The sequence below is a fragment of the Antennarius striatus genome, chromosome 15 (assembly GCF_040054535.1).
Source record: "Antennarius striatus isolate MH-2024 chromosome 15, ASM4005453v1, whole genome shotgun sequence".
Taxonomy (NCBI): Eukaryota; Metazoa; Chordata; class Actinopteri; order Lophiiformes; family Antennariidae; genus Antennarius; species Antennarius striatus.
Genome location: NC_090790.1, coordinates 20,906,456 through 20,918,621, shown reverse-complemented (window position 1 = coordinate 20,918,621; position 12,166 = coordinate 20,906,456). Strand labels below are relative to the sequence as shown.

The window sequence follows — 12,166 nt, the reverse complement described above, 5'->3', positions numbered from 1 at the left end:
TCAGCTTCCAGCACCTGCACCGGCTGGTGTGCCTGAAGCTGTGGTACAACCAGATCGCCTACATCCCCATCCAGATCGGGACGCTCAACAACATGGAGAGGCTGTACCTGAACCGCAACAAGATCGAGAAGATCCCCAGCCAGCTGTTCTTCTGCCGCAAGCTGCGCTTCCTGGACCTGAGTCACAACAACCTGACCAGCATCCACGCCGACGTGGGCTTCCTCCAGAACCTGCAGTACCTCGCCGTGACAGCCAACCGGGTGAGAGAACACGCCCCTCCGTCCAGTCCAGGCTGCTTCCTGGTTCTGAACCGTGTGACAGTCCTGAGGCCTTCTGCTCCAGAGGTCACGTGACCGAGGCTGGTGGTTTGAAGCTACTGTTCCAGGTTTGGGTTCAGGTTAGGGTTGAGATAAGGGTTAGTGTTCAAGTTAGGTTTTGGGTTAGGGTTCAGGTTAGGGGTTAGGATTAGGTTTTAGGTTGAGTTTAGGATTAGGGTTCAGGTTGGGGTTAGGGGTTAGGATTAGGGGTTCGGGTTAGGGGTTAAGATTAGGGGCTCAGGTTGGGGTTAAGGGTTAGGATTAGGGGTTCGGGTTAGGGGTTAGGATTAGGGTTCAGGTTGGGGTTAGGGGTTGGGGTTCAGGTTGGGGTTAAGGGTTAGGATTAGGGGTTCAGGTTAGGGGTTAGGCGTTGGGGTTCAGGTTGGGGTTAGGGGTTAGGATTAGGGGTTCAGGTTAGGGGTTAGGCGTTGGGGTTCAGGTTGGGGTTAGGGTTACTCAGTGATGAAGCTGAACTACCTCCTGAGGGACGTTCTCCTGCCTCTCGTAGCTCAGATTAAAGTTTAACGACTCAGCCGTTCTAATCGCTCTAACCTACACTCATCATTCTTCTGCCCCCCCCTTCAGATCGAGACTTTGCCCCCAGAGCTGTTCAAGTGCAAGAAGCTGCGAACTCTGAATCTGGGGAACAACTGCCTGCAGACGCTGCCGTCGCGCTTCGGGGAGCTGACGGGCCTGACGCAGCTGGAGCTGAGGGGGAACCGGCTGGAGTGCCTCCCGGTGGAGCTGGGGGAGTGTCGCCTGCTGAAGAGGAGCAGCCTGGTGGTGGAGGAGGACCTGTTCAACACGCTGCCCCCAGAGGTCAAGGAGCAGCTCTGGAGGGCCGACAAGGAGCAGGCCTGAGCGCCGCCGGGCGTGCCCTCGATGGGCGGAGCCTCAGGCCTGTGGGCGGCTCCTCCAGACGTGGTGCCAAAAGGACGTTCTTCAAGGACGTGTCTGGAATCACTGTTTTCCTCATTTTATCACCATAACCGTGAACGATGGTGCAGCGGCGGGTGTGAACGCTGCACGGATGCTAACAGGCTAACGGCTAACATGCATGAAACATTGACGATCATGTGACGCGTCTCCACTTCCTGTGGCCTTCAGACTTTGGGATGCTCTGCTGCGTCACACAGGTTCAGCAGCGGGGCGGCTTGTGTGGGTGTGGCTGTGGCAAAGCACCGCTGCGCTCTGATTGGACGTCAAAGCTTATTTTGCATGACTAAAACTTGACTCATTTCTGCTCCGTCGTTTTGAGGTGAATGGTTGTGATTGGCCGTTTAAAAGCTTGAGCTCACGTAGAGCGGGCCTGTCGTCGTGCTGGACGCGTGTAACACACGGTATCCATGGTAACCAGCTCCAGCTGAACGCCTCTGATCCGCAGGTTGTTGTTTTGTTTAATGATTTATTTGAAGGACGGAACATGAGCTCCAGCCCCCGAATGAAGCTTTTCTGATTTGAAGCGCTCCGTTGTCGTGGCGACCCTCGCCGTGTGAATTGTTGGGCGTCGACAGGAAATCAGTCGGTGCGTTAACTGACCTGTGGTCGTGTTCGTCAGCAGAACGCCGCCGCGCCTCGTGTTCGTCTGCAGACGCTTCACACAGGAAGTGGTTTGGTTTTGTCCCGTCAGGCTGTCGGTCGTCAAGGCAACCCCCCCCCCCCTTTAGTATGACTGAGTCGTTTTAACGTTTTGGTTTGAACTTTTTTAAAATATCAAAAAGGGTTCAAGATGTTTTTTTATGCCTTAACTTGAACCAATCAGCTGTGTCCAGGAAACAAGGAACTGACCAATCAGACGTGCAGCAGCCGCAGGTGTGTGTGTGTGTCTGTGTGTGTGTGTGTGTGTGTGTGTGTGTGTGTGTGTGTGTGTGTGTGTGTGTGTGTGTGTGTGTGATGTCGGATGTCCTGCTGCGGTCGGATGTCTGAGCCCTGCCTCCTTCATCCGTCGCTGGTCGGTCCGTGTGGATGCTGGACTTTATGGCCATACGGGGGCCCTCTGGTGCCCCCACCAACAGGTATTGATTAGAGGGCATCAGACTGGCAGAAGGCCTTCACCAATCAATCAATCGATCGTTGCCAAATGGACTGAGCGGCTTTAGAGCAGCGCGTCTGACAGGAAATCAATGAATCTCCTGAATACTTTTGTACCACTCTGAGTCATAGTAGTGAAATAAACTCGTAACACCGATCCGTGTTTTGTGCTGCTTCTGGGGGGGCGGATGGGAACAGGGTGGGGGGGTCCTGAGCCCAGTTCAAACCACAGGACCAGTTGGTTCTTCATCTGTCCTACGGTAATGACGTGTTGGTTCTGTTGGTCGTCAAGGAAACGCAGCTGTGATAATATACTACAAAATGTACCATATATAGAAATATATATACTATAGTATGTACTATATACTGTATAATGCTATAATCATTTGCCAGTGTGCCCTAAGGATCCTGGGAGCTCTGTTGTCGGGAGTCTTGTCGTCCTGGTAGGGTCACCCAAGGCAGACAGGTCTCAGGTGAGGGGCCAGACAAAGAATGGTTCAGAAGATCTCATGAAAGAACGGGAAGGGAAACGTGACCCTGCCCGGAGGAAGACCGGGGCCCACGTCTGGAGCCACAGGGCCCGGCGGGTTCAGCCCGAAAAGACAACGTGGACTCTTCCCACCCCTGTGGACCCACCACCCGCAGGGCAGACCGATGGGGTCGGGTGCGCTGCCATATGGGTGGCAGTGACGACGGGGGGTCACGACGGACCAGACCCGGGCGGCAGAAGCTGGCTTTGGGGACGTGGAATGTCACCTCACTGGTGGGGAAGGAGGCGGAGCTTGTGTTGGAGGTGGAGCGTTACCAGTTGGATCTGGGGGGGCTTACCTCCACGCATAGCCTCGGTTCTGGATCCAAACTCCTGGATAGGGGTTGGACCTTGTTTTACTCCGGAGTTGCGTCAGGCGTGAGGCGCAGGGCGGGTGTGGGGATACTCACAAGCCCCCGGCTGAGCGCCGCTGTGTTGGAGTTTACCCCGGTGGATGAGAGGGTCGCCTCCCTACGCCTTAAGGCTGTGGGGGGGGGAACTGACCTATTTGTGCATATGCACCTAATATCAGTTCAGAGTATTCGGCCTTCTTGGGGTCCCTAAATGGGGTCCTTGAAGGGATCCGTGCAGGGGACTCCATTGTCCTCCTGGGGGACTTCAATGCACACTTAGAGGGGTGTGATTGGGGGAAATGGCCTCCCTGATCTGAACCCGAGCGGTGTTATGTTGTTGGACTTCTGTGCTAGTCACGGATTGTTCATAACTAACATCATGTTCGAACACAAGGATGCTCATAAGTGTACCTGGTACCAGAGCACCCTGGGTCAGAGGTCAATGATTGATCTTGCGATCGTGTCATCTGACCTTCATCTGACCTTCGACTGTGTGTGTGGAGGCTGGGGGCATTGAACCTGAATGGTCGATGTTCAAAGCTTCCATTGCTGAAGCTGCAGCTGAGAGCTGTGGTCTCAAGGTCTTGGGTGCCTCAAGGGGCGGTAACCCTCGAACACCGTGGTGGACCCCGGTGGTCAGGGAAGCCGTCCGACTGAAGAAGGAGGCCTTCAGGGGCATGTTGTCCCTGGGGACTCCTGAAGCAGTTGCAGGGTACCGACGGGCCAAAAGGACTGCAGCCTCGGCTGTGATGGAGGCAAAACAGAGGGTGTGGGAGGAGTTTGGAGAGGCCATGGAGAAGGACTATCGGTCGGCATCAAAGTTGTTCTGGAGGACTGTCCGACACCTCAGGAGGGGGAAACGGGGGACCATCCAAGCTGTATACAGCAAAGATGGGACACTGTTGACCTCGACTGAGGAGGTTGTCGGTCGGTGGAAGGAACACTTTGAGGAACTCCTGAATCCAACTACCCCAACTGACCCGTCCTCTGTTTGCAGAGGCAGAGCTGGAGGATGATAGGGGATCAGAGTCAATCTCTCAGGGTGAAGTCACCGAGGTAGTTAAACAACTTCACGGGGGCAAAGCCCCGGGTGTTGATGAGATTTGCCCTGAAATGCTGAAGGCTCTGGGTGTTGAGGGGCTGTCGTGGATGACACGCCTCTTTAACATTGCGTGGAAGTCTGGGACAGTGCCGAAAGAGTGGCAGACTGGGGTGGTGGTTCCTCTTTTTAAAAAGGGGGACCAGAGGGTGTGTGCCAACTACAGGGGCATCACACTCCTTAGCCTCCCTGGGAAAGTTTACTCCAAGGTGCTGGAAAGGAGGGTCCGGCCGATTGTCGAGCCTCAGATTGAGGAGGAACAATGTGGGTTCCGTCCTGGTCGTGGAACAACGGACCAGCTTTTTACTCTCACAGGGATCCTAGAGGGGGCTTGGGAGTATGCCCATCCAGTCTACATGTGTTTTGTAGACTTGGAGAAGGCATATGATCGTGTCCCCAGGGATATACTGTGGGAAGTACTGCAGGAGTATGGGGTGAGGGGGCCTCTCCTCAGGGCCATCCAATCCCTGTACGCCCAAAGTGAGAGCTGCGTTCGGGTTCTCGGCAGTAAGTCGGACTTGTGTGACTTACTATCTCAACACTGGCCTGGGGACGTCTTGGAACCCCCCAGTCAGAGCTGGTGGATGTGGGGGGAAAGGGAAGTTTGGGGATCCTTGTTGAAGCTGCTGCCCCCGCGACTCGACTATGTATAAGTGGTAGAAGATGGATGGATTTCCACGGTGACCACCAGGTGGTGCCACATCTGAGTCAGGTCGGCCTCTAGTGGTGGTCCTGGGCTCCTGCAGCCTGATTGACGCAACAGATGGGTTAAAGTCCAAAAATTTTTTGGTCTCCGGCCAGTCGGGTTGTAGTCACTTGGAGACGACCCTGCGCTGGCTGCACTTCAACAGAACCTCGGACCAGCATGGACTTCCTCACCGATCACGACATCCAGAAGGTGAGCGGATGTAATGTGAGTGGCTGTGGGCTCGTTAATGCTGGGTCACGTGGAGTGGGTTAGTGGGTTAGTTAGTGGGCTAGTTAGTTACTTCGTTAGTTACTTATTCAGTTAGTTAGTTAGACACACCTGATTTTCAGAGCTGCGGTCCAGGTGTGTTACCTGTGTGGAAACGGTCTGAAATCATTTTGACAGGACTGTCCAGTTCTCAGCCCCCCAGCCCTAATTCTAACCACACACACACACACACACACACACACACACACACACACACACACACACACACACACACACACACACACACACACACACACACACCTGTATCACACTGAGACTTTCAGGTTCCTTCATTGTCTGATCTTTAACCCCCCCCCCAGTACCTGGCGGACGGCTATGTGGTTCTGGACGGGCTGCTGACCCCCCAGGAGTGTGAGGAGTTGAGACAGAGGATGGTGGAGATAGTGGAGGAGATGGACGTCCCAGAACACTGTCGCATCACCTTCTCCACCATCCAGGACGAGCAGGCGGAACATCAGGTGGGTCGGAACCAGAACCACTAGCAGAACCAGAACCACTGCTAGAACCAGAACTGCTGCTAGAACCAGAACCACTAGCAGAACCAGAACCACTGCTAGAACCAGAGCAGATGAGAGCATTGGGTCTGGTTCTGGTACTGGTGAGATCTCAGCCGCGGTTGTTGTTTCTCAAACATTGGTTCTGAGGATTACAGTGATCCCTTGTTACCAAATGAAATTCTGCGATACAGCGTCGAACTCTCTTACTATTTATGGTAATTTTAACGTTTCTGGACCCCCCCATCCTGATATTAAACCACCTTCTGTCTGTATTACCTTTAAAACACTTGTGGTGGTTTATCTTTAATTGATGTTTAACAAAATGCTTAATAATGTTTTAATCGTGTGATAAAATAATGCGGTGGTGATGTGATGTCAAAGGCCTGACACTCATCGGCTGATGTGGACGTGGACGGTAATCTGATCTGTCTTGCACAACGTATGAAGGGGTGGGCGTTTAGGGGAAATGATTTGAGAAACACTGTCGGTCAGTCACCACCCCCTGTCAGGGTATAGGTTTATTAATCAATGAGGGACACTTGTGGGGGGGGGTGAGTTCAGCGCTGGATGAGCTTGAGTCATGTAATATGAGTTACGTATCTGTTGGTTTTTATCATGGATGATGATGTTGGATTTTCTTCCAAACCGGTTCATAAATAAATAAAAATAAAACCAGGAATTGTACTTCATACTTCTAAGTGTTTCTTTAATACATGGCAGTCTGCTGCGTTCCGTGAGTCCGCAGCACACTTCCAGATGCCATCAGCCAATAGAATGCGTGTACGGTATCACGTGACTACCGACTAAAAATCCTCGATGTAGTGAAGCCGTGTATCTCGAAGCGCAAATGCACGAGGGATTACTGTATCTGAAAACCTGTTTGGTGTAAAAATACACAACCAGCCCGGTACTGAGGCCCGGTGACTGGGGTCCACTGGGTCAGGTGGTTCCTGCCGGGTCAGGTGACCCATGTTGACCTTTTGACCCTCAGGGAAATGCCGACTACTTCCTGACCAGCGGGGACAAGATCCGGTTCTTCTTTGAGAAGGGCGTCTTCAACGCCGAAGGTGAGCTCCTCTCCATCGGACCGGTCCCAGTGGAGCGTCAGGTCGGGTTCAGGTTGGGTTAGGATCAAGTTCAGGTTGGGATCAGGCTCAGGTCAGGTTGAGATCAGGTTCGGGTTGGGATCGGGTTCAGGTCGGGTTCAGGTTAGGTTATGATTGGGATCAGGTTGGGATCGGGTTCAGGTCAGGTCGGGGTCAGGATCAGGTCAGGTCGGGATCGGGTTCAAGTCGGGTCGGGACCAGGTTCAGGTCAGGTTGGGGTCGGGTTCAGGTCGGGTCGGGTTGGGTTTAGGTCGGGATCGGGTTTAGGTCGGGTCGGGATCGGGTTCAGGTCGGTTTGGGATCGGGTTCAGGTCGGGTTCAGTTCGGGGTCGGGTTCAGGTTGCGTTCAGGTCAGGGTTGGGATCGGGTTGAGGTTGGGTTCAGGTCGGGTTCAGGTCGGGTTGGGATCAGGTTCTGGTTCAGGTTGAGTTAAGGTTGGGTTCAGGTCGGGTTCAGGTCAGGTTCAGGTCGGGATCGGGTTTAGGTTGGGTTCAGGTCAGGTTCAGGTCGGGATCGGGTTTAGGTTGGGTTCAGGTCAGGTTCAGGTCGGGTTGGGATCGGGTTCAGGTCAGGTTCAGGTTGAGTTAAGGTCGGGTTCAGGTCAGGTTCAGGTCGGGTTCAGGTCGGGTTCAGGTCAGGTTCAGGTCGGGTTCAGGTCGGGTTCAGGTCAGGTTCAGGTTGAGTTAAGGTCGGGTTCAGGTCAGGTTCAGGTCGGGTTCAGGTTGGGTTCAGGTCAGGTTCAGTTTGGGTTCAGGTCGGGTTCAGGTTGGGTTCAGGTCGGGTTCAGGTGGGGCGAGTGACACCTGTGTTTCGTCTTGCAGGAGAGTTCGTGGTGCCGAAGCAGCGGTCATTGAATAAAGTGGCGCACGGTAACGGTTCCGGTCAGAGTTTCCCGCCCTGTTCTTGAGGGTTCTAGAGGTTCTAACCCGTGTTCCTTGTTTCAGCGCTGCACGCTCACGACCCGCTGTTCAAGAAGGTGACCCATTCCCCCAGAGTCCAGGTGAGCACACAGGTGAGCACACAGGTGAGCCCGTCGAGGCACAGGGGAGACACTCAGCTGACTGTTCTCTTAGGGCGCAGCGAGGAAGCTGGGTCTGGTCCAGCCCGTGGTTCTGCAGAGCATGTTCATCTTCAAGGTACCGTATGAACCCGCTGGCGTTCCTCAGGGAGTCACATGGTCTGAGAGGAGTAACCAATCATGTTGTCTCTCCGCTGCAGCAACCAGGGATTGGAGGTGAAGGTAGGACCCCCACCTGACGGGGCTGAATGTTTGGGTGTAGAGCCACACTCAGGTTCTGGTTCTGGTCTGGTTCTCAGTGACGCAGCATCAGGATGCCACCTTCCTGCACACCGAGCCGCTGGGACGGGTCCTGGGGGTCTGGATCGCCCTGGAAGACGCCACCGTGGACAACGGCTGCCTGTGGTTCATCCCGGGGTCGCACACCTGTAGGTTCACCCCCCACCCGCCCCCCAGGGCTGTGTGTGAGGTTCTGACCCCACCCGACCCGTTCCAGGTGGGGTGTCTCGCCGGATGGTGCGTTCTCCACCGGGCAGCTTCCCCCGGACGGCGTTTGTGGGTCGGGAGCCCGAGTACGAGGAGGAGCGCTTCATTCCTGCACCTGTGAAGAAAGGTGAGTTTGGTTTAATGGGACCCAACCCGACCCGTTCTGTTAAGGATGAAGTCGTGACCCCCCCACCACCTCCAGGTGGTGCCATCCTGATCCACGGGGAGGTGGTGCACCGCAGCGCCGCCAACACCTCGCAGGACTCCCGCCAAGTCTACACCTTCCACCTGATGGAGTCCAAGGACACCCAGTGGAGCCCCGACAACTGGTGAGTCGGTCCACCGCGGGTCGGATGGCCGGATGTGGCCCCGCCCCTCACACCTGACACCTGTCTGAAACCTGCAGTGTTGTCATTAGCGTGCGTCTCTCTGCCCAGGTCATGTCTGAACTGAATGTAAAACATGACCCAGAGAGCCAGGGTGCATTGGAGAGACTCCACCAAACACTAAAAAGTATGCTTCAAAAGCTCTGCACTGAGTCAAACCGTGACTGAGGCTAACGTTAACCCTACCTTCCTAAACTTGCACTTTTCAAGTTTACCAGCCACATCAGGAAGCCACGTTCAGGGGGAGAACAGGTGCCAACATAACAAACAAAAGATATTCTAAACCAACCCTACCTTCCTAACAAAAGAAAAGGGAAATAAATCACAAGTTACTAACCTACCTACTAACTTAAAACAGGAGAAAAGGGTTGAAGGAAAACGGCTTCTCTCTCCTACCAACTGCTCAAATTGTCTCAGTTATCTACAGATTTAAATACGATATTTTTCACACTATAAGGCGCACCTAAAGCCTTTAATTTTCTCAAAAACCACCTTATATATCTTCTTCTTCTTCCTCCTCTCCTCTGGGCTTTTCCCTTCAGGGGTCGCCACAGCGAATCAATTTCCTCCATCTAACCCTGTCTTCTCATCCTCTTCTCTCACACCAACTACCTTCATGTCCTCTTTCACTACATCCATAAACCTCCTCTTTGGTCTTCCTCTAGGCCTCCTGCCTGGCAGTTCAGAACTCAGCATCCTTCTACCAATATATTCACTATCTCTCCTCTGGACATGTCCAAACCATCTCAGTCTGCAAAAACCTCTGACGTGTGCTTCAACCCACCTGCTGAATCTATCACCACCAACATCTACCTCTTCCCTTGCACTGGTCCCAATCACTCCATCAACATGTTGTTGTAGTTTAGGAGCCCAAAAATTCCATTCTTGAATTTTTCTCATCACTTCACCTCTAGACTCATGGCCTACCCCATGAGCCTCATGGATCAGTAAAGGTAGGAGTCCACTAGGAGCAACAAATAGCCCCTCATGGTTTCTCCACAATCCTTCAGCATCCTTAGAAGCTCCTCTCTGAAGCCATAAATGGCATTCTGCTTCTGGAGCCTCTTCCTGTAACAATATCAAATCTTTACAAGTTATTTGTTCCTCAAGGTCCACAGCATGAGTTACCATTACAGCTTTATTGTTCACTGAAGCTGCACTTCCAGCTGCTTCAATGTAGCCTCAAGAGGACACAAGCCAGTGTCTTATTTTGCCGGTCCCAAGCCCGGATAAATACAGAGGGTTGCGTCAGGAAGGGCATCCAGTGTAAAACTTTTGCCAAATCAAAGATGCGAATCAAACCTATGACTTCCATACCGGATCGGTCGAGGCCCGGGTTAACAACGACCACCGTCAGTGCTGTTGACCTACAGGGCGCCGGTGGAAATTGGATTACTGTTGGTCAAAGAAGGAGAGGAGGAAAGTGCGTTCGCTCGAAGAAAGAGAAGAGGAACACCAAGAGTATAGGACTGAGAGTAGGGACGTTGAATGTTGGAACTATGACAGGAAAAGGTAGAGAGTTGGTTGACATGATGCAGAGGAGGAAGGTAGACATACTGTGTGTCCAGGAGACCAGGTGGAAAGGTAGCAAGGCTAGAAGTTTAGGAGCAGGGTTCAAGTTGTTCTATCATGGTGTAGATGGGAAGAGAAATGGAGTAGGAGTTATCTTGAAGGAGGAGTTTGTTAGGAATGTCCTGGAGGTAAAAAGAGTGTCGGATAGAGTGATGAGTCTGAAGCTAGAAATAGAAGGTGTGATGTTCAATGTTGTTAGTGGGTATGCTCCACAGGTAGGATGTGAGCTGGAGGAGAAGGAGAAATTCTGGTCGGACTTTGATGAAGTGATGCAGAGCATACCTAGAAGTGAGAGAGTTGTCATTGGAGCAGACTTCAATGGACATGTTGGTGCAGGAAACAGAGGTGATGAGGAGGTGATGGGCAGGTTTGGTATCCAGGAGAGGAACGCAGAAGGACAGATGGTAGTTGACTTTGCAAAAAGGATGGAAATGGCTGTAGTGAATACTTTCTTCCAGAAGAGGCAGGAACATAGAGTGACCTATAAGAGTGGTGGTAGGAGCACACAGGTAGACTACATCTGGTGTAGACGGTGTCACCTGAAGGAGATCAGTGACTGTAAAGTAGTGGTAGGTGAGAGTGTAGCCAAACAGCATAGGATGGTGGTGTGTAGGATGACTCTGGTGGTGAGGAAGATCAAGAGGGCAAAGGCAGAGCAGAAGACGAAATGGTGGAAGCTGAAAAAGGAAGAGTGTTGCATGACTTTTAGGAAGGAGTTAAGACAGGCTCTGGGTGGTCAGGAGGTGCTTCCAGATGACTGGAGAACTACAGCTAATGTGATCAGGGAGACAGGTAGGAGAGTACTTGGTGTGTCATCTGGAGGGAAAGTAGATAAGGAGACTTGGTGGTGGAATGAGGAGGTACAGGAGTGTATACAGAGAAAGAGGTTAGCTAAGAGGAAGTGGGACACTGAGAGGACTGAGGAGAGTAGACAGGAGTACAGGGAGATGCAGCGTAAGGTGAAGGTAGAGGTAGCAAAGGCCAAACAAGAAGCTTATGATGACTTGTATGCTAGGTTGGACAGTAAGGAGGGAGAGACTGATCTATACAGGTTGGCAAGACAGAGAGACAGAGATGGGAAGGACGTGCAGCAGGTTAGGGTGATTAAGGATAGGGATGGAAGTCTATTGACAGGTGCCAGTAGTGTGATGGGAAGATGGAAAGAGTACTTTGAAGAGTTGATGAACGTGGAAAATGAGAGAGAACAAAGACTAGAAGAGGTGACTGTTGTGGACCAGGAAGTAGCAAAGATTAGTCAGGATGAAGTGAGGAGGGCACTGAAGAGGATGAAGAGTGGAAAGGCAGTTGGTCCTGATGATATACCTGTAGAGGTATGGAAGGGTCTAGGAGAGGTGGCAGTAGAGTTTCTGACTGGGTTGTTCAACAGGATCTTAGATGGTGAGAAGATGCCTGAGGAATGGAGGAGAAGTGTGCTGGTGCCCATTTTTAAGAACAAGGGAGATGTGCAGAGTTGTGGCAACTACAGAGGAATAAAGCTGATGAGCCATACAATGAAGTTATGGGAGAGAGTAGTGGAAGCTAGACTAAGGGCAGAAGTGAACATTTGTGAGCAGCAGTATGGTTTCATGCCAAAAAAGAGTACTAGAGATGCAGTATTTGCTTTGAGGATGTTGATAGAGAAGTACAGAGAAGGCCAGAGGGAGCTGCATTGTGTTTTTGTAGATCTGGAGAAAGCTGATGACAGGGTGTCCAGAGAGGAACTGTGGTATTGTATGAGGAAGTCTGGAGTGGCAGAGAAGTATGTTAGAGCCGTGCAGCACATGTATGAGGACTGT

General features: G+C 52.3%; 2 protein-coding genes across 2 annotated transcripts in view; both read left to right on the top strand.

The window, feature by feature from the left end:
* Positions 1 to 2,500, top strand: part of lrrc8aa (leucine rich repeat containing 8 VRAC subunit Aa) — an 8,109-nt gene extending 5,609 nt beyond the window's left edge. The window contains 2 exon segments of the mRNA XM_068334944.1: positions 1 to 260; positions 903 to 2,500. The exon segment at positions 1 to 260 is cut by the window's left edge and continues 1,816 nt beyond it. Of these exon segments, the coding sequence (XP_068191045.1) occupies positions 1 to 260; positions 903 to 1,178 (536 nt within the window). The 3' untranslated portion in view covers positions 1,179 to 2,500.
* A 2,691-nt stretch (positions 2,501 to 5,191) lies between these two features.
* Positions 5,192 to 8,745, top strand: LOC137608737 (phytanoyl-CoA dioxygenase domain-containing protein 1-like). Its single transcript, XM_068335291.1, has 10 exons — positions 5,192 to 5,227; positions 5,605 to 5,763; positions 6,794 to 6,869; positions 7,730 to 7,777; positions 7,853 to 7,908; positions 7,982 to 8,044; positions 8,127 to 8,148; positions 8,226 to 8,354; positions 8,423 to 8,539; positions 8,615 to 8,745. Exons 1-10 carry the CDS (start codon positions 5,195 to 5,197, stop codon positions 8,743 to 8,745), a joined length of 834 nt encoding a protein of 277 aa, XP_068191392.1. The 5' UTR covers positions 5,192 to 5,194.
* The last annotated feature ends 3,421 nt before the right edge of the window (positions 8,746 to 12,166 follow it).